This window comes from Zea mays, chromosome 5 (assembly GCF_902167145.1).
Source record: "Zea mays cultivar B73 chromosome 5, Zm-B73-REFERENCE-NAM-5.0, whole genome shotgun sequence".
Classification (NCBI taxonomy): Eukaryota; Viridiplantae; Streptophyta; class Magnoliopsida; order Poales; family Poaceae; genus Zea; species Zea mays.
The window spans coordinates 216965379-216986648 of NC_050100.1; the positions used below are offsets into that span (position 1 = coordinate 216965379).

General features: G+C 54.1%; 1 protein-coding gene across 1 annotated transcript; it reads right to left on the reverse strand.

The window, feature by feature from the left end:
• Positions 1-18616: 18616 nt before the first annotated feature.
• Positions 18617-20133, reverse strand: LOC103627762 (uncharacterized). The gene has a single exon (XM_008648068.4). It carries the CDS (start codon positions 19734-19736, stop codon positions 18789-18791), a length of 948 nt encoding a protein of 315 aa, XP_008646290.1. The 5' UTR covers positions 19737-20133; the 3' UTR covers positions 18617-18788.
• Between the last annotated feature and the right edge of the window lie 1137 nt (positions 20134-21270).

A 21270-nucleotide genomic window follows, 5' to 3' on the forward strand; every position in this document is an offset into this window, starting at 1 on the left:
TCCCAGCCCCCCGCTGCCTCTTCGACCTGGCTTCATGAAGCCTGACAACCGCCTGGCGCTTTTGTGCAGCTCCCTGGCGATCCTTGTCCATCACTACTGACACAACAGCAACAATATTCTGCCCGTAAGGAAAAACTCTCCATTCACGAACCATGCGAGATGTAAAAAAGTCTTCGCCGGCCGCGCGGGGGATAGGGACATTCCTAGGCCAACAATCCCCGGTAACCCTCAGCATCCGAGCCGAAGACTCTCGGAGCTCGGGCGAAGACATCCTCCCCCCCGGGGCCGCGCACGTCCTCATCAACTCTCTAGCAAAACCATCGGAAACCCCAAGTCCTCCCATAGCAGTACCTAATTTCCTCTTTTTAGAGGATGGGGCGGCCGCCGGCGCAGGGTCGTCTCTGGCCTCCACCACCGGTTTCTTCCCACGGCGGTCCACATCGTCTTGACCAGGATAGCCATCATACGGCAATTGATTCAATTCAAAAACCCTGTTCAAACGGTCATTCGACCCGCGGATATCCCAACTGCGCTGGCCCTCTGTCCTCGGCACGTAGCGACCAACGAGCCACACCGCCCCATCCTCCGCCTCACGCACAAAGGCGGTCGGATCGCGGCTTTGCAGGTTCAGCGCGAAGGCGGGACTTCGCACCACCCTTCCACCATGGAAAGGCATCTGGCGAGGGCACACTTCGCCCAACGCCCAGCCATGCGCCAAGGGCCATACCCCGTACGCCACAAATTCTTCAACCAAATCGCGCCCACTGCTCAGGTCGGCGGCGCACCGAAGGGCCCCCTCGTCCGCATCCTCCTCCGCCACTTCAAAGGGCGGGTACGCTGAGTAAAAATGAGAGCACATCTCGGACACGGGGAGTCCCTCATGGTTTTCGACGGTACCCTCAGCAACGTAAAACCAAAACTCATTCCAGTTGCCCCACTTGTTGCGGGCGCAAGGAACCAATTCGACTACCTGCATCGTGGTCTTGCCGGTCTTCGGTGTAAACGTGCAGGACCCAAACTGAGCAACTTCATCTCCAATCATCCTCTTCTGCCAGTGCAAACAATAATACTTCGCAAAGACTTCGACCGATGGCTGTCCGCCGTACGAAGTCGTCGCCCAGACATACTTCGACAGAGCCACCACGGCATTCGGTGTCAGCTGATGTATCTGAACGTTAAACCTGCGCAGGACTTCGCCGACAAATCGGTGTGCAGGCAGGCGGAGACCGGCGGCGAAGAATGCCTCGAACACAACCAACTCGCCCTCCGGCTCGGGGACCTCCTCCGTCCCCGGGACACAAGCAACGCCGCCGCCGAAGTAACCCAACCGCTGCATATCTTGCACGCGGACCGACGACATCCGCGACACGCCAAAATCAACAGAATCGCCGGCGCGCAACTCCTCCGCCATCAAACTACTCAGCGTCTCCTCAGACGAGGCATCGGCCGGCGGCGAGGCGGCGGCCGGCGACGAGGGGTCGGCCGGCGGCGTAGCGGCAGCGGAAGAAGAGGAGGTCGGCATCGCTACGTACCATCGGCGGCGGCGGGCGGTCTGCTTCACTCGAGCCAGATCTTCGGCGAACAAAAGCACGGCGGGCAGGCGAGCAGCAAGACGTTGAAAAAGGCGGCTAGGGTTTTCATGGAGCGCGGAAAGTGAAGTTCAAAAAGCACCGACCCCCGCCCCCTTTTATAGACAGGGCGCGGCTCTTCGGGAAACCCGCAATCCAACAGGGCGCGGCGCTTCGAGAAACCCGCAATCCAACAGTACGCTGTCAATCAACGGTCATGTCAAAAACCCCCGTGGAACCACTTCGAGCGAGGGCAGCGTCTCCGCCATCTAGTGACGTCTTCGGCACCAGGTGACTTTGTCGAACTGGTCCCTCGGAGGGCAAATGTTGGGGCGAAGGCAGAGACGCCACCCTTCGCTCGAGGCCTTCGCTGCGGTCGCTGGTATGACAGAGACAAGATGGGCAGGGACACCCTTCGCTCGATTCGGCACCAGACGAAGGCCTGCGACGGCGACATCCCACGGTGCGGCCTCGTCCAGCTCAGAGGCCCACGTGTGATCCGGCCCATTGTAACGGGCCCTGCGTGGCCGCCGCGTGTTACGGGCCTAATTTGTAAAGGCATCCCTGTAATTACAGTCGGTAACCCTTCTTCATGGGAATATTCTGGGGATAACCTAGGTAGCTGAGGGCACACGCGTCCTTAGCACAAGGCGCTGGGCGCTCATGTACCTATAAATACCCCCGCACAGTGCCCGTGGGAGGCGAGATGAACAGAGCTATTGCCATCTAGCGCGTAACCCTGTTGACGTCACTGTTCACCCTTGTTGGTCCCCCTTGCGATTGAGAGCAAGTTCCAACATGGTCTTCTTCTGGATCTTCTTTTTGGGGGCGAGCGCCTTTAGCTTCTTGTCAAAGTCTATCTTCAAGGTCCGGTAGGCCTCCCGGGTGTTGGCTTCCTCGCCTTCCACTATGCTGAGACTCTCCTGGAGAGATGCCTTCTCTTGCGTAAGCTCTTTGACTTGCTGCTCTAGGCTTTCCACTCGGGAGTTTAGGTGGGTACAATGGGAGGAGAGCTCATCGTAGTGGTTGTCGAGGGTGTGGAGGTATCCGGCCATGTAGACGATAGTGGGATCATCTTCTATGGGATCTCCTCCTGAAAGAGCCTGGAGTCTTTTCTTCCAGGTTGGGGTGTTTTTGTTGCTGGGTGGGAAATATCAGAGGGGAGTCTCAAAGATCTCTCGGTTATAGTTTTGGCACAGTTGTTTGAGGGCTTTTCGAGCAACGCTCTGGCATGTGTCTGGGAAGCGGTGTCCGATGAAGGTGATTTGGAAAAGAGGGTGGTTTGGGTAGTTCCGGCTTTCTCCCAAGTAGACCGCCATAGAGCACTTTTCCATTCCATTTTCACGGTACTCTTTCCAGACATATTCGGGCTTCTTGCGGATCCCCAAGCGTAGCGCGCAGCTCCGAAGAAGGTGAGGAAAGCCTTCCTCCTCTGAGCAATAGGAAGTCCTAATCACCCAGGGGTTTTCCATCTGGTAGACGAAAAGAAAGGTCTATTAATATCGGGGAAAAGGGGAAAGAGTGTTTCTTGGAGGTAAGAGGTGTTTTCTTGTTAAGGCAACTTTTAAGGTCAGGGTTGTGGTCTACGACCAGTCCTATAGGTTCTGATACCACCTGAAGCGTCCGATCCTTTGGGACTCAAATGTGATACAATTACTAGTCCCAGGAGGCTAGTAACCACATTCATTACTTCAAACGGTTACAGAATATGAATAATGTTATTACAATACCAGGGATACAAGCTCGAAAGTGAGCCGAAAAACATAAAGCGCAGTGGAAGATAAAATAGCCCAGGCCACAGGCAGAACTGGGTGAAGACACAGCCCCATCAATCAAGCATAGCAGAAAAGAAGTCTTCAGCTGCTGAAAAACATAAATAAACCTGGGTGAATACACTAGGTATTCCGCAAGCCCACCCGGCTCCCGTAAAGAGAAAGTGACCTATATAGTACATGCTTTATATGGTGGAGTTGAAGTCACTCATACTTTTTCATAGAAAGGCGGTACTCAATGTTTAGGGTTTTCCCAAGACAATAGAAGTAACACTTGCTTGACCACCACTGAGCTTCCCGCTCCCGTGGTACCATTTTCCTTCCAGAACATACACACGCATTTCCCTGTTCCCAGTTGTAGTAGAAACACTAATTGTCATACCATACCAGACTCGTCCATACCAGTGGACACGGACTATTCGAATAGGTTTAGACTCTGCGCAGAGGGGTACACTTTACCCACTAGTCCGGCTCTGCGATCTCATGGCCAATGAGACCCGAATCCGAAACTCTTTCCTTCCTTGTACGTTCGAACCTTAACGGTTATATCGGAAGGAGTCAGGCCACCACCATGTCCAAACCGGACAAAACATTCCCCCTCCTTATCCTCCCGGTGCTACCCTAGCCTTCATAACCCTGGGGTGGGACCGTACGAGTTCAGATTGAGTGGCTGCCCACACAGCCTCGAGTGGTTGTACTTTTTGAGAGTACAGGTAATGAAAGATGACAAACCGGTCCTTATATGAGAGGACGATCCTTCTGCTCACGCCTAAACCAGCTGAGCCAACACCTTAGGCCCTCCCCTAAACCAGGGAGTCCCTGATCATCCTACTTCACCAGGTGATGAGGGTGAGTACCCTTCATCGCACTCTTTTGGAAAACATTTCACTTATACCCCTTTTTACTTGTCCCATATCTTTTAATCGAAGTAATAGTTAATGCGGGCTCTCTCATGCTTACCGTGCAATTCGATTCCCATCCCATAATCCAGGTTTAGGCAGTGGTAGAGAGAAATAGGTAATTAATGCATCAAGGGAAAGATGGACTTGCCTTCGTCGAAGCTTTCCTGGCACAAAAGGTTAATCTCGGAGGGGTCGGGTTCCTGCCCTTCTTCCGGAGCTAAGAGTTCCGGAGGATCGGATCCCTCTTCCGCTAATTAAACAAGACAATAACAATACATCAAACATAGTGACCTTTGTGGGGTGTGCAAATTATTATACTTTATTATCTTTGTGCCCTAATAATTTATTTAGACAATTTTTGGTGCATAAAATATTAGTATCTAAATATATATGTGAAAATGGGAAAGGAAAATAGGAAAAAGAAAAAAGAAAAGGGATTCTCCACTTAACCGGGCCGGGGGGGATTTTGGCCCACAAGGCGTGCGGGCGAGGGCGAGGGCGCGCTTTGCGGCCCAAACGGCCCAGCAGCGAGGGGACGGTGGCGGGGACGGCGTCGTAGCGCGGGCCCACCAGCCAGGGAGAGAGGGGTGCTGACGGCGCTACTGGTAACGGAGGGGAAGGGGGGGCTCGACCGGGCCGGTCGGCGGCGAGCTCCGCGGCGGTTTTCCGCCGTTGGTTCGGTCCTCTAGCGGGGAAGGGGTGGCGAAGCACGGGCGGTTGGAGTGGGCCACGATGGTGGGGCGAATTTGGCCTGCGGGGGCCTATGGCGGCCGGTCCATGGCGCAGTGGCGGGTGCCCGCGGCGGCGAAGCCGCCAGTGAGGTTTCCGGCCACGACCGGGGGGCAAAGTGGTGTCGAGTGATCGCGAGTGTGTGGCGGAGCTTTGGCCATAGCTTAATTGAACAGAGAGACGCTAGAGAGGGGGGAAGGGAGCTCACCGGAGCAAGGCAGGGGCACGGCGACGCTCGCTTGAACGGCTCGGGGAGGAGAGCAGTGAGGATGGCTGGTGTTGTGTGGCGAAGACGGTGCTCGAGCGGGCCCTTTTATAGGCGCTCGGGGGAGGGAGGGGGATGGGGAGACGGCGAGCACCGGCGAGCTCGCCATGGGTACAGGAATGGCGCTAACGCCGATTGGGACGGCTCGGGCAGGCTGAGGGGGGTGAGTGGTCGGCTCAAGCACAGTGGCGGGGTTGTCGCGGGGGCTGGCGAGCATTAATGGCGAGGTGACGAGGCGAGGGGCGCTCGGCGGCGATCGCGCCGGTGAGGGATGGGCGAGGGAGAAGGAGCTGACGGGTGGGGTCGGGCTGCCAGTGAGAGAGGTTCGCGCGAGGGAGAGAGTGGTGAGGTGCTGACAGGCGGGGCCCAGTGGTCAGGGGGCGGGAGCGGCGCGCGGGTTGGGTCGCCTGGGCCGGAAGAGAGGGGGGGAGCGGGCGCGCGGGAGCTGGGCTGGGATTCGGCCCAGCCGAGGGAGGGGAGAGGGTTTTTCCTTTTTCCTTTTCTTATTCTATTCCTTTTTCTTTTTCTTTTCTACTTTTGTGACTTTTTGTTTCTTTTTCTCTTATCAAAATTTCTCTAAATGAACTTGGTGATAAATATGGTCTATGTGAGGTGCTTCAAATCATTTTAAGTGTATGCAAAAGATGTGGTGACCTAGGGGTAGGGTTAAGGGAGAAGAATAAAATGAAGGAGGGGGTGATTTGGGGGGGTTAGGGTTTCAAACCCGGGTTGGGATTTTGGGATGTTACATGGATCTATTCGGCCCGATTGCTTACATAAGCATCGGCGAGAGTAAGTATTGTCTTGTAATAGTGGATGATTATTCTCGCTTCACTTGGGTGTTCTTTTTGCAGGAAAAATCTCAAGCCCAAGAAACCTTAAAGGGATTCTTGAGACGGGCTCAAAATGAGTTCGGCTTAAGGATCAAGAAAATCAGAAGCGACAACGGGACGGAGTTCAAGAACTCTCAAATCGAAGGCTTCCTTGAGGAAGAAGGCATCAAGCATGAGTTCTCTTCTCCCTACACGCCACAACAAAATGGTGTAGTGGAGAGGAAGAATCGAACTCTATTGGACATGGCAAGGATCATGCTTGATGAGTACAAGACTTCGGATCAGTTTTGGGCCGAGGCGGTCAACACCGCCTGTTACGCCATCAACCGGTAATATCTTCACCGAATCCTCAAGAAGACATCGTATGAACTCCTAACCGGTAAAAAGCCCAATATTTCATATTTTAGAGTCTTTGGTAGCAAATGCTTTATTCTTGTTAAAAGAGGTAGAAAATCTAAATTTGCTCCTAAGACTGTAGAAGGCTTTTTACTGGGATATGATTCAAACACAAGGGCATATAGAGTCTTTAACAAGTCCTCTGGACAAGTTGAAGTTTCTTGTGACGTTGTGTTTGATGAGACTAATGGCTCTCAAGTAGAGCAAGTTGATCTTGATGAGATAGGTAATGAAGAGGCTCCATGCATCGCGCTAAGGAACATGTCCCTTGGGGATGTGTGTCCTAAGGAATCTGAAGAGCCTCCAAAAGCACAAGATCAACCATCCTCCTCCACGCAAGCATCTCCACCGACTCAAAATGAGGTTGAAGCTCAAATTGATGAAGTAGAAGATCAAGCAAATGAACCACCTCAAGATGACGGCAATGATCAAGGGGGAGATGCAAATGATGAAGACAAGGAGGATGAACAACCAAGGCCGCCACACCCAAGAGTCCACCAAGCAATACAACGAGATCACCCCGTCGACACCATCCTCGGCGACATTCATAAGGGGGTAACTACTAGATCTCGTGTTGCACATTTTTGTGAGCATTACTCGTTTGTTTCCTCTATTGAGCCACACAGGGTAGAGGAAGCACTACAAGATTCGGATTGGGTGGTGGCGATGCAAGAGGAGCTCAACAACTTCACTAGGAATGAGGTATGGCATTTGGTTCCACGTCCTAATCAAAATGTTGTAGGAACCAAGTGGGTCTTCCGCAACAAGCAAGACGAGCATGGTGTGGTGACAAGGAACAAAGCTCTACTTGTGGCTAAGGGATACTCCCAAGTCGAAGGTTTGGATTTCGGTGAAACCTATGCACCCGTAGCTAGGCTTGAGTCAATTCGTATATTATTGGCCTATGCTACTTACCATGGCTTCAAGCTTTATCAAATGGACGTGAAAAGTGCCTTCCTCAACGGACCAATCAAGGAAGAGGTCTATGTTGAGCAACCTCTCGGCTTTGAAGATAGTGAGTACCCTAACCATGTGTATAAACTCTCTAAGGCGCTTTATGGGCTCAAGCAAGCCCCAAGAGCATGGTATGAATGCCTTAGAGATTTCCTTATTGCAAATGGATTCAAAGTCGGAAAAGTCGATCCTACACTCTTTACCAAAACACTTGAAAATGATTTGTTTGTATGCCAAATTTATGTTGATGATATCATATTTGGGTCTACTAACGAATCTACATGTGAAGAGTTTAGTAGGATCATGACACAGAAATTCGAGATGTCTATGATGGGGGAGTTGAAGTACTTCTTAGGATTTCAAGTGAAGCAACTCCAAGAGGGCACCTTCATCAGCCAAACGAAGTATACTCAAGACATTCTAAACAAGTTTGGGATGAAGGATGCCAAACCCATCAAGACACCCATGGGAACCAATGGGCATCTCGACCTCGACACGGGAGGTAAATCCGTCGATCAAAAGGTATATCGGTCGATGTAGGCTCATTACTCTATTTATGTGCATCTCGACCGGACATTATGCTTTCCGTATGCATGTGTGCAATATTCCAAGCCGACCCTAAGGAAGCTCACCTTACGGCCGTAAAACGAATCTTGAGATATTTGGCTTACACTCCTAAGTTTGGGCTTTGGTATCCTAAGGGATCCATATTTGATTGGTTATTCGGATGCCGATTGGGCGGGGTGTAAGATTAATAGAAAGAGCACATCAGGGACTTGCCAGTTCTTGGGGAGATCCTTGGTGTCTTGGGCTTCAAAGAAGCAAAATTCGGTAGCTCTTTCTACCGCCGAAGCCGAGTATATTGCCGCAGGCCACTGTTGCGCACAATTACTTTGGATGAGGCAAACCCTGCGGGACTACGGTTACAAATTAACCAAAGTTCCTTTGCTATGTGATAATGAGAGTGCAATCAAAATGGCGGATAATCCCGTCGAGCATAGCCGCACTAAACACATAGCCATTCGGTATCATTTTCTTAGGGATCACCAACAAAAGGGAGATATCGAGATTTCATACATCAATACTAAAGATCAATTAGCCGATATCTTTACCAAGCCACTAGATGAACAAACTTTTAACAAACTTAGACATGAGCTAAATATTCTTGATTCTAGGAACTTCTTTTGTTGATTTGCACACATAGCTCTTTTATATACCTTTGATCATGTATCCTTCATATGCTATGACTAATGCGTTTTCAAGTCTATTTCAAACCAAGTCATAGGTGTATTGAAAGGAAATTGGAGTCTTCGGCGAAGACAAAGGTTTCCACTCCGCAACTCATCCTTCGCCGTCACTCCGAGCATCACTCCGTCTTTGGTATAATCTTTACTCCCTTATTTATGACCAAAGGGGGAAAGAGTAATTCTAAGGGCTCTAATGACTCCGTTTTTGGCGATTCATGCCAAAGGGGGAGAAAGTATTAGCCCAAAGCAAAAGGACCGCACCACCACCTATTTTTTTTTAAAAAAAAAGTTTCTCAATTGGTATGGTCATCAATTGATAAATTTCAAATTGGTATCTTATTGTGTTCAAAAGGGGGAGAAAAGTAGTGTTTCAAAATTGATTTATCAAAACCCTCTTGAACACTAAGAGGAGGATTTCATTTAGGGGGAGTTTTGTTTAGTCAAGGGAAAAGCATTTGAAACAGGGGGAGAATTTCAAATCTTGAAAATGCTTCTCGAAATCTTATTCATTTACCTTTGACTATTTGCAAAAGGACTTTGAAAAGGATTTACAAAAGAATTTGCAAAAACAAAACAAGTGGTACAAGCGTGGTCCAAAATGTTAAAAATAAAAAAACAACCCATGCATACTTTATAGGTATTTATATCGACTCAATTCCAAGCAACCTTTACACTGACATTATGCAAACTAGTTCAATTATGCACTTCTATACTTGCTTTGGTTTGTGTTGGCATCAATCACCAAAAAGGGGGAGATTGAAAGGGAATTAGGATTACACCTAGTTCCTAATTAATTTTGGTGGTTGAATTGCCCAACACAAATAATTGGACTAACTAGTTTGCTCTAGATTATATGTTCTACAGGTGTCAAAGGTTCATCTACAACTATACTAAATCGACTGTCCGGAATACCGTAGATTATTCCGGACAGGAGAAGCTTTTTGGAAAAAACAGGCCAAGCGCGGACCGTCCGGGCCCTTGCGGCGGACCGTCCGCAACACCAGGATGACACTCGGACAGAACCAATGCAAAGATCCAAGTATGCACTACGGACCGTCCGAAGGAAAAGCAAGGACCGTCCGAGACCGTGCGCGGACCGTCCGGGCTCAGGCGCGGACCGTCCGGTAGGTAATAAACCGAAAAACCTGAAGGTAACGGGTTCGGAAAAATGAATTATAGCGGCCTCGCGGACCGTCCGGGGTGCACGACCGGACCGTCCGCGACTGGCTTTATCTGACATCTGACGACGCATTAAATGCAATATAGCCGTTGATATAGCCGTTACTGCTGACCGTTGCGTTTTCAGCCGTTGATCTACAGGCGCGGACCGTCCGGACCAGGCGGGCGGACCGTCCGCGGTCGGCAGAATGGAGCAACGGCTAGGAAGTGGTTGGTGGCTATAAATACAACCCCAACCACCTCCATTCACTTCACCCAAGCATTCCAACCTTCAACATTCAATACAAGAGCTAGCAATCCATTCCAAGACACATTCAAAGCATCCATCTCTCCAAGTTTCACAATTGAGAAAAGAGATCATTAGTGATTAGTGACTTGAGAGAGAAAGTGGTCTGTGTGTTATTTGTCGCTCTTGTCGCTTGGCTTTTGCAATCGTGCTTTCTTTCAATCTTTCTTGCGATCAACTCAATTGTAACCAAGGCAAGAGACACCAATTGTGTGGTGGTCCTTGCTGGGAAGTTTGTTCCCGTTTGATTGAGAAGAAGAAGCTCACTCGGTCCGAGGGACCGTTTGAGAGAGGGAAGGGGTTGAAAAAGACCCGGCCTTTGTGGCCTCCTCAACGGGGAGTAGGTTTGCGAGAACCAAACCTCAGTAAAACAAATCCTTGTGTCTCACTTCCATATTCGCTTGCAATTTGTTTTGCACCCTCTCTCGCGGACTCAATTATATTTCTAACGCTAACCCGGCTTGTAGTTGTGATTAATTTTGTGAATTTCAGTTTCGCCCTATTCACCCCCCCTCTAGGCGACTTTCAGTCGGGCTCCGGCTCGGATGTCCAGCGAGTGCTCGGCGACATCCCTCGGCATGCTGGGCATGTCCGAGGGACTCCACGCGAAGACGTCGGCGTTCGCGCGGAGAAAGTCAACGAGCACTGCTTCCTATTTGGGATCGAGCTCGGAGCCGATCCGGACTTGCTTGGAGGTGTCGCTGCTGGGGTCGAGGGGGACAGACTTAACCGTCTCCGCTGGCTCGAAGTTGCCGGCATGACGCTTCACGTCTGGCACCTCCTTAGAGAAGCTCTCCAGGTCGGCGATGAGGGCCTCGGCGTACTCCACGCACTCCATGTCGCATTCGAACGCGTGTTTGTACGTGGGGCCAACGGTGATGACCCCGTTGGGGCCCGGCATCTTGAGCTTCAGGTAGGTGTAGTTGGGGACGGCCATGAACTTCGCGTAGCATGGCCTTCCCAGTACCGCGTGGTAGGTTCCTCGGAACCCGACCACCTCGAACGTCAGGGTCTCCCTTCAGAAGTTGGAGGGTGTTCCGAAGCAGACGGGAAGGTCGAGTTGTCCGAGGGGCTGAACGCGCTTCCCGGGAATGATCCCATGGAAAGGCGCAACGCCTGCCTGGACCGAGGACAGATCGACACGCAGGAGCCCGAGGGTCTCGGCGTAGATGATGTTGAGGCTGCTGCCTCCGTCCATGAGGACCTTGGTGAGCCTGACGTCGCCGATGACGGGGTCGACGACGAGCGGGTATTTCCCCGGGCTCGGCACGTGGTCGGGGTGGTCGGCTCGGTCGAAGGTGATGGGCTCGTCGGACCAGTCTAGGTAGACTGGCGCCGCCACCTTCACCGAACAGACCTCCCGACGCTCCTGCTTGCGGTGCCGAGCCGAGGCGTTCGCCACTTGCACACCGTAGATCATGAAGCAGTCGCGGACCTAGGGGAACTCTCCTGCCTGTTGATCTTCCTTCATGTCGCCGTCGTGGGCCCTGCCACCCTCCGCGGGTGGCCCGGCCCTGTGGAAGTGGCGCCGAAGCATGACGCACTCCTCAAGGGTGTGCTTGACGGGTCCCTGGTGGTAGGGGCACGACTCCTTGAGCATCTTGTCGAAGAGGTTGGCACCTCCAGGGGGTTTTCGAGGGTTCTTGTACTCGGCGGCGGCGACAAGGTCCGCGTCGACGGCGTCGCGTTTCGCTTGCGACTTCTTCTTGCCCTTCTTCTTGGCGCCGCGCTGAGTTGATGCCTCGGGGGCATCTTCTAGTGGGCGGCCCTGGGGCTGCTTGTCCTTCTGGAAGATAGCCTCGACCGCCTCCTGGCCAGAGGCGAACTTGGTGGCGATGTCCATCAGCTCGCTCGCCCTGGTGGGGGTCTTGCGACCCAGCTTGCTCACCAGGTCGCGACAGGTGGTGCCGACGAGGAACGCGCCGATGACATCCGAGTCGGTGATGTTGGGCAGCTCAGTGTGCTGCTTCGAGAATCGCCGGATGTAGTCCTGGAGAGACTCTCCCGGCTGCTGCCGGCAGCTTCGGAGGTCCCAGGAGTTTCTAGGGCGCACATATGTGCCCTGGAAATTGCCGGCGAAGGCCTGGACCAGGTCGTCCCAGTTGGAGATCTGCTCCGGAGGCAGGTGCTCCAACCAGGCGCGAGCGGTGTCGGAGAGGAACAGGGGGAGGTTGCGGATGATGAGGTTGTCATCGTCCGTTCCACCCAGTTGGCAGGCCAGCCGGTAGTCCGCGAGCCACAGCTCCGGTCTCGTCTCCCCCGAGTACTTTGTGATAGTAGCCGGGGGTCGGAACCGGGTCGGGAACGGCGCCCGTCGTATGGCCCGGCTGAAGGCCTGCGGACCGGGCGGTTCGGGCGAGGGACTTCGATCCTCCCCGCTGTCGTAGCGTCCTCCCCGCCTGGGGTGGTAGCCTCGGCGCACCCTCTCGTCGAGGTGGGCCCGACGGTCGCGGTGATGGTGCTCGTTGCCAAGGCAACCCGGGGCCGCAGGCGCTGTGTTGCGCGTGCGCCCGGTGTGGACCGAGGCTTCCCGCACAAATCGGGAAGTCGCGGCACGATGTTCCGAGGGGTACCCCTGCCTTCGGGAGGCGGAGCTCTCGGCCCGTCGGACCACGACGCCTTCCAGGAGATTCTTGAGCTCTCCCTGGATTCGCCGCCCCTCGGTGGTTGATGGCTCTGACATCGCACGAAGAAGCATTGCTGCTGCTGCCAGGTTCTGGCCGACCCCACTGGATGCGGGTGGCGGCCTGACCCTGACATCATCGGCGATGCGGTGCTGGAAGCCCTGGGGTAGATGACGTATTTCTCCGGCCGGAGGCTGGCCTGCCCATTCCTGCCCGACGTCCCGGCGGATCGGCTCAAGTGCTCCTGCCCCCTCATCGAACCTGGCCTGCACCCCGCGGATTTGCTCGAGCTGTGGGTCGTGACCCCCCGCCGGAACGGGGACCACAGCTAGCTCCCGTGGGATGTCAACGCGAGGCACCGGCCTAGGGAGATCACCGTCCTCCGGCATGCCGAGATGGTTGCCTTCGGAGGGACCCCTAGATTGACGTGGAAACATTCGCGGCTTGGGCCGCAGTCCTCGTCACCGAGGCTGCGGCTACCGTTGGAACAGTCGGAAAGGCAGTAGTCGCACGCGGTCATAAAGTCCCGCATGGCACTGGGGTTGCCAAGTCCAGAGAAATCCCAGCAGAAGTCGAGCGCGTCGTCTTCCTCGGACCCAGAGGGCCCGTAGGTCGAGACGTCCGTCAGCCGGTCCCAGGGTGACCGCACACGATACCCTAGAGGGTTTGGACTCGCCTCTACGAGAGCGTCCGCCAAAGCGAGGTCGCTTGGCGGTTCGAGGCTGAATCTGAAAGGCGTGAGATGGGAATCGGTCGGTACCTCTAGGTCGACGGGCGGTGATGAAGTCACGTCGGGGACTGACCGCACCGTCGTCTCAGGTACGAGGGTGACGTCCAACAAGCCTTTCGCGAGCGCGCTGGCGTCGTCCGTTTGCTCGGAATCGGCGTGTTGCGGGGAGACGGCGCTCGTCTTCGTCTCAAACGCGAGGTCGATGCCCGACGCGCCCCCCGTTGGGGCGCCGGTGCTGTCGACTCGCTCGACAGCCGACGAGGGGCTGCCTCCTGCTTGGCCTTGGTTGCCCCGCCTCCTCCTCCGTCGGCGGTTGAGAGGACGAGGTGAGCTCGAACGTTGTTCTTCCACCACGCGGGGAAGACGTCGTCGACTCCGCCGCCGGCGGGCGGGCTGTCGGCCGCCATTGTCGCTGTCGCACGGCGGTGGAAGGAGCATCATGTCGTAGCTGCCGTCGAGGGACACAAACTCAAGACTCCCGAAACGGAGCACCGTCCCGGGTTGGAGAGGTTGCTGGAGACTGCCCATCTAGAGCTTTGACGGGATGCTGTTCGTCAACACGCAGCAGGCCCCTACCTAGCGCGCCAACTGTCGGTGTTTCGAGACCGGGGGGTCCCTGGGCCGACGAGTGAAATGTCGCTGCGTGCCCCAGCCCAGATGGGTCGGCGCGAGGCCGAGCGCGAAGGGGGGAGAAAGGTGGCCGGAGACGGGCGTGAGAGAGGTGGAAATCCCGCGGCCTTCGTGTTCGTCCCGCACCCAGGTCGGGTGCGCTTGCAGTAGGGGATTACAAGCGTCCACGCGGGAGAGGGAGCGAGCGGCCTCACGCGAGCGCCTGCTTCGTCCTGGTCCCCGCGCGGCCAACCTCTGTAAGAGGGCCCTGGTCCTTCCTTTTATAGACGTAAGGAGAGGATCCAGGTGTACAATGGGAGGTGTAGCAGAGTGCTACGTGTCTAGCGGAGGAGAGCTAGTGCCCTAAGTACACACCGTCGTGGCAACCGGAGAGGTTTTGGCACCCAGTTGGTGTGATGTCGTGGCTGTTGGAGGAGCGCTGGAGCCTGGCGGAAGGACAGCTATCGGGGCGGTTGAGTCCTTGCTGACGTCCTCTTGCTTCCGTAAGGGGGCCGAGAGCCGCCGTCGTCAGGGAGTGTGCGGGGCACCATCATTGTCTTTCTGGTGGAGCGAGCCAGATGGGACGCCGGTCTTGTTCCCCGTAGCCTGAGTCAGCTCGGGGTAGGGTAATGATGGCGCCTCCTGTTGACGTGGCTGGCCCGCGCCCTAGGTTGGGTGATGTGGAGGCTCCTCCGAGGTCGAGGTCGAGTCTGTCTTCAGTGGTCGTGGTCGAGTCCGGGCCCCTGGGTCGGGCGAGGCGGAGACCGTCGGCTGAAGCCAGGGCTGAGTCCGAGCCCTAGGGTCGGGCGAAGCGGAGTTCGTCGTCTTCTGGGGCTGAGCCCAAGTCCGAGCCCTGGGTCGGGCGGAGCGGAGTTCGCCGTCTTCCGGGGCTTAGCCCGAGTCTGAGCCCTGGGTCGGGCGGAGCGGAGTTCGCCGTCTTCCGGGGCTTAGCCCGAGTCCGAGCCCTGGGTCGGGCGGAGCGAAGTTCGCCGTCTTCCGGGGCTTAGCCCGAGTCCGAGCCCTGGGTCGGGCGGAGCAGAGTTCGCCGTCTTCCGGGGCTTAGCCCGAGTCCGAGTCCTGGGTCGGGCGGAGCGGAGCTTCCTATGGCGCCTGCGGCCGGGCCTGACTGCCTGTCAGCCTCCCTCTGTCAAGTGGCACCGCAGTCGTCGCAGCGTAGGCGGCGCTGTCTTTCTGTCAGGCCGGTCAGTGGAGCGGCGAAGTGACGGTGGTCACTTCGGCTCTGTCGACTGAAGGGCGCGCCAGGATAAAGGTGTCAGACCACCTTTACATTAAATGCTCCTACGATTTGGTCGGTCGGCGTGGCGACTTGGTCAGGGTTGCTTCTTGGCGAAGACATGGCCTCGGGCGAGCCGGAATTATGTTCGCCGCTGGAGGGGAGCCTCGGGCGAGGCGGAGATCCTCCGGGTTCGGCTGCCCTTGTCCGAGGCTAGGCTCGGGCGAGGCGTGATCGAGTCCCTCGAATGGACCGATCCCTGACTTAACCGCACCCATCAGGCCTTTGCAGCTTTATGCTGATGGGGGTTACCAGCTGAGAATTAGGAGCCTTGAGGGTACCCCTAATTATGGTCCCCGACAAGACCATATTTTTTTGACCAAAAAATATTGTGGTATTGGTAGAACCATGGTTTAAAATACCACAATATTGTCTTGGAACTAAGAAAATACCGTGTTTCTGGCAACAATGTTTTCCAAAACCATGATTTTACAATACTATACTTTGCAAGTGTCACGACAATACCATAGTTTTGGCCAACTTTAAAAATATCATGGTTTTAGAAACATTGTTCGGATACAATGGTGTAAACCATATTATTTGGCGAAAGCTAATCATGCCATGAAAACTTTGGGTTGGAGTGGGGTTTCCAATACTACAAAAATAGCATGGTATGCAGAATACTATGGTTTTTGAAAACATAGTTTTTAGGAAAGCAACCAAACACCTCATGGCATAAAATACTATAGTATTTCTATAAACCATGGTGTTGCATGAAAACTATAAAAAAAATACTTCACTTTCAAATATGCCCTTACACTTTAGGACATTTACAATCCCGAGTCTCATTTTCTATGTATAAAAGATAGCGCGCGTGCAAAAAGGGGATGGGGAGCTATATGCGGAGGCTGCTGGAGTTGGTCTAAGGCTATATTCGATGAATCATGTAAAATAGAGGACACAACAATGTAGATAGCACTGTTTTGTAGAGTAGAGTTTAAAATATAAGATGATGTGGAGGAGCTACTCGACACGGGCCATGTGCACAAACCCGCATTCTTACGTCTGCAAGCGTAAGTGCGTAACGGCGCCATCACCGGTGCTGACGGATGTTCTGAATTGGCCTTCTCTGGTTCTCTCGACCGGATCCCCTACTCCTCTTTGTTGCAAAGAGTGTCGCCAATAACCCACCACTAGCATTAAGCGGTGACTGTTATCTGCTTTACCAATTAGGTCCAGTGTCTACTATCTTCAGCCTTTCTATTTAATAATCTGGTCTTCAGCCATTGGTTACGTTCATAACTTCATATAGGTCCTGTTTGGCACAGCTTATTTTCAGCTTCTTCACAAATTTAAGCAGAGGTTCTGCCAAACAGGCAGCTTCTGCAGCAGCTTATCAGTTCAGCTGCTTCTCAGAATACACTAAAAGCAGCCAACAAGCAGAAGCTGCTTTTCACCAGCTTCTCAAATAAGCTGCTTTTTCAAGTAGCACCAGCTGTGCCAAACAGGGTCATAGTGTCAACTCACTAGCTCTTTTCGCGTGTATAAGGTTACTTTGTAATGCAATGCTTAAATTAGTTATTTTGTTTGTACTGACTATTTCAGTGTTCAGGACTACAATTGACATTATTATTGCACCTAGTATTGCTGGTCAAACATGGAATTCTCGTTGTTCTGTTCCCACCTAATTTTGCTCTTTCAGAGGTGCGAGCGAGCATGGACTTTTTAAAGTTCAGTAATGTGCAGCGAAATGAAGCCTTCCTGCTACAACCAGATTGTAGTTTGTACTATGCCATTCAAGAGAATGATCCAAGTCCTCGAAAGTATTGGAAGTTTGGCCATATAATTCTTTACATATTCGGTACCACGAGATAGCTGAATTTCAACAACTTGCAGTTACACCGGGAAGACGTCTTTAGGTGAATTTCTTCATTTCAACAACTGCGTGAGCCTGGATGGGCGGAGACCGCGTCGTGGAGGCAAGGCAACGAGGTGCGGTGCATCCCTCGCCCTCGCACGCCACCGTGTGTCGCTCGCCGTACGCGCTGCTTTGCGCTGTCCAGTTGCTTCCGAGCACGGGTCCAGAGACAGTGCCGGGCAGACTGCCGCGCGTGGTCTGCCACCGCCTATCGAGGAGCAACAGCTGTTCCGGCGCGCGGCAAGCATGGTCGCGTGCGCTGCCGAGATTTTTGTTGTCCGGGACCGACATGTGGATAGATATGCTTCGGGGGAATGGAGGGAGGGTCGCATGGCGCGGGCGGCCGTGCACAAGTTATGCCGGCCAAACCGCAGCTTCTTGGATTATTGGTAAACGGCGTAGGGCGCATGTGCTTCTTGGATTTTGATAGCTCGTGGGACGCCTGAAGACCTGTACTGAACACACGAAGTGAACGGCGACCCGATGCATGGGCGCCGAGCAAAGACTGACTCCATCCATAAACAAACGATGAGGTGGCCGGGCACCCTTCGACGAGGCCGCCGAACGCGTGACGGGACTCGTAAATAACCTGAGCCGTGACGGGCTTTTTACGCAAGGTGAAGGACGTGCACTGGCACGGGCACACAGCCTGTCCGCCCTGAGATTCGAGGTGCCTCGTGCGCGTCCGCCGAGAAGACGCGTCGGAATTGTTTGGACGGCCGCAGCGCCGCGCCGGCCAACGGCGACCAGCATCGCTCGCTAGTGGGAGACATTTTTATATATTGCGTTGCCACAGCCAGCGCCCCGTGCGGTCCCGGGCCGCGATGTCGTCGCAGCGGCCAGCCTGGGCGCGGCAAAACGGGGTTCAAGGACTAGGGAACCATGAGTCCACGACTCTGATCTGCTGCCGCGCACTGGCTTCATTTCAGAATTCAGAGCACGCTACTTGGGGGCTACTCTGCTCTGCCCTGCCCACAATTTGTGCGGAGTCCCGGAAAGTCGAGTACTTGCATCGTGCCAGCATTGCAGATCCTCCCATTCCTAGCAGTGTCGTTGATGCAGTCAGACTCCGTCATCTTCGGCACAGGACCGGACCTAGGTGTCTCTGTCTTCTGGATCAAATCTTTCATGGCAATGACCTAGATACGTGCATTCTTTTTTTTTGGAAACTCTGTCAAGCAAGTCGAAGTCTTGCATAGTTAAATTAAATGGAAACCCTGCAGCACAAACACAACACAGATAGAAAGAAAAGACATTAGAGAACATCTGGGCGTCATTGGCGTTGCTAGTTTTTTCTTTACAAAAAATACTTTTGTGAACCATCTTGCTAGTTGCTATGGTTTAAAACTTAAAAACTCAGTGGTTCTTGATTGAATTGAACCAACTTTGCCATGCCCCCAATTTAAATTACTACGAAGAACATTTGGATCTTTAAAACGAAAGAATTACACCTGATGTGAACTTGCATATATACATACACCCATAAACGGAACCTTCTGAACAAACAAGCTAAGACGATAATACACTGCATCGGTGTTTTCGCTAGACCAGCGTGCTGCAGGCAGAAGTGGAAGGGTTGTAGAGCGCGGGGAGGAGGTATTTCCTCCCCTGCGCGCCATTGGCGTTGTAGCTGGCACCGCTGGCCTGGTCGATCTTGAGGTTGCCGGGGTACCCCGGGTACGAGCCGCTGCCGAACTGTCCGGGGCACGCCGTGGCGGCCTCCAGGGGCGCGTCGCTGGAGCCCTGGTAGTAGGCGTCGCGGAACGGGTTGGTGACGGCGCCGGCGAACGCGGTGGCGAGGCTGACGACCATGCCGTCGACGGCGGCGTCGCCGTTAGGCGGGACGAGGGGCGGGGTCTGCGGGCCGTACTCGGGCTGGTGGAACGGCCACGCGCACTGGCCGGGGCACTGCGCGGCCGAGTTGCCGACCCAGACGTACGCGGAGGCGGCGCCGGCGCCGGACTCCGCGCCGTGCAGGCCGCACTGGCTCGTGCAGAAGCCCTCCACGGCGACGTCCTGCGCCGTGAGCACCAGCGCGACGCCGCCCTTCCTGGGCCTGGCCCGCGCGGCGAGGGCGGAGACCTGCGCCAGGGTGAGGGACGTGCCCATGGAGCAGCCGTCGTCGGACGACACCTGGGTGGTGTCCAGCATCACCCGGGTGGTGGTATGCTTGGTGGTCTGCGCCGCCTTGGACAGGTACTGCTGCTCGATCATGTCCCACCACTCCGCGACGGACGGCGAGGCGGCCTGGGGCGTGGTGGTGAGCGAGAGCAGGAAGTCGTAGATGATCGCCTTCTGCACCTGCGTGAAGCTGCCGTACCAGAGCACGGACACGAAGATGTCGGAGTGGAGCACGGATCCGTTGTGGTAGGAGAGCATGTCCGCCGGATCGGGCTGGTACAGCTCCATGCGCCTCCTTGCCCCCGTGGACAGCTGGGCGGAGCTCAGGAGCAGTACCAGTGCTGCAAGCACAGGTGACTTTGCAGCCATTGCAGCCTAGTGATGAGCGATGAAACAGTGGACTGGTGGGAGGTGTGTTCCTACTTCCTGGTGGTGCTAGCTGATGAGTGAGATGAACCAAACTGAAGTGCAGAACCACACATTTATACTAATGCCATTGGCCCTTTGGTACACTGAAGTCAGACGCACTCGTGTGTTCCCCGATGCTTTACTGCCGTGTGCCGTCTAACGTTGTGCGGATCTCAAGGGACAGCCGGCTAGGGCTTGTAGCGAGGTCGTAGCATCTTGCAAGTAGTATTGGTACACGTCCTGATGAGCTGTTTGGGTGGGTCTCTAGACTCTAGAAGGGATACTCATACAGAACATAAACAAAGTGCAGGTCAGCGGATTACCACGAACAGACGGCGCGACAGAGCTTGTTTCGCCACCCCGGCTGCGGATCTCATCTTTTCCATAGTGTCAGCCTGTCAGGGAGCACAATCAACACATCGAGCCAGCCGACGATGGATCTCAAAAAATTGCTACGCCTGACATGCACAATTGGTCTGGCTGTTCGTGCGTCGCATCGCGGTCAGGCTAGATGTGCACTGGCCGCGTCGGCAGATCGGCGTCCACGGTCCACCCCGGTGCGGACCGCGGGCAGCCCCGCCCCGGAATGCGGTGGCCTTCGTCGGGACTGGGAGCGGGAGGGGAGGCCGTATGTGGCGCGCACACGTTTGCGGGGGCGGGGAGACTGCTCAGTACGTCCCTCCAGTCACCTAGCTGTACTTGCTGGCAGTTGACCCTTCTCCAGACGACACTCTGTTATGTATGAAAGCTCGCAATGAGCACGTGCACGTGACGACGAAATCTAGGAATGGTTCAAACTTCGTTCCTTTATTTTTTTAAAAAAAACTGCAAAATGTATGTGTTCTGGTCATGGATCTGGGAGTCTTCAGTCCAAAACATATGGACTTCTTTCGTGCTAGGAAATAATCACCCCTTTTTATATTATACAGATGAGAGGATGGCGATTGAGGTATCCAATATCTCTTTTTTTACATCTCTTTTGCCTTCATCTGATCATATGCCTTTGCTTATCGTTTGATTGGTGCTCTAGGTTTGCTGGACGATTTAGGGCAACTAACTCGGCGATACCCATACACCTAGAGATGTCAATGGGGAATTCCCCACAGGGTTATAGCATCCCATACCCATCTCCATCATGTTTGATCCATCCCCATACCCATACTCATCATGGGTACAAAACTCATCCCATACCCATCCCCATTCGGGTTTCGGGTCCCCAATGGGTCCTCATCCCCAATTAAGGGATAACTAGGTACTAACATGTAGCACAAACAATCTAGATTTCAGACATCACTACAACGACAAGCACTCATCTATGAATCATGATCCATTCATCCACCCATCAGAAAAGACATAAGTACTTCGGGACCGATAGAAGAAATGGAGAAATGGAGTTTTCTCGCCTCCCTTGGTCACCATCTGAGCTCGTTGGCGCCTGAGAATCCATGGTCGTCACCGTCGTCTAGGCAGGACGTAGCATATGGCTGGTTATTTT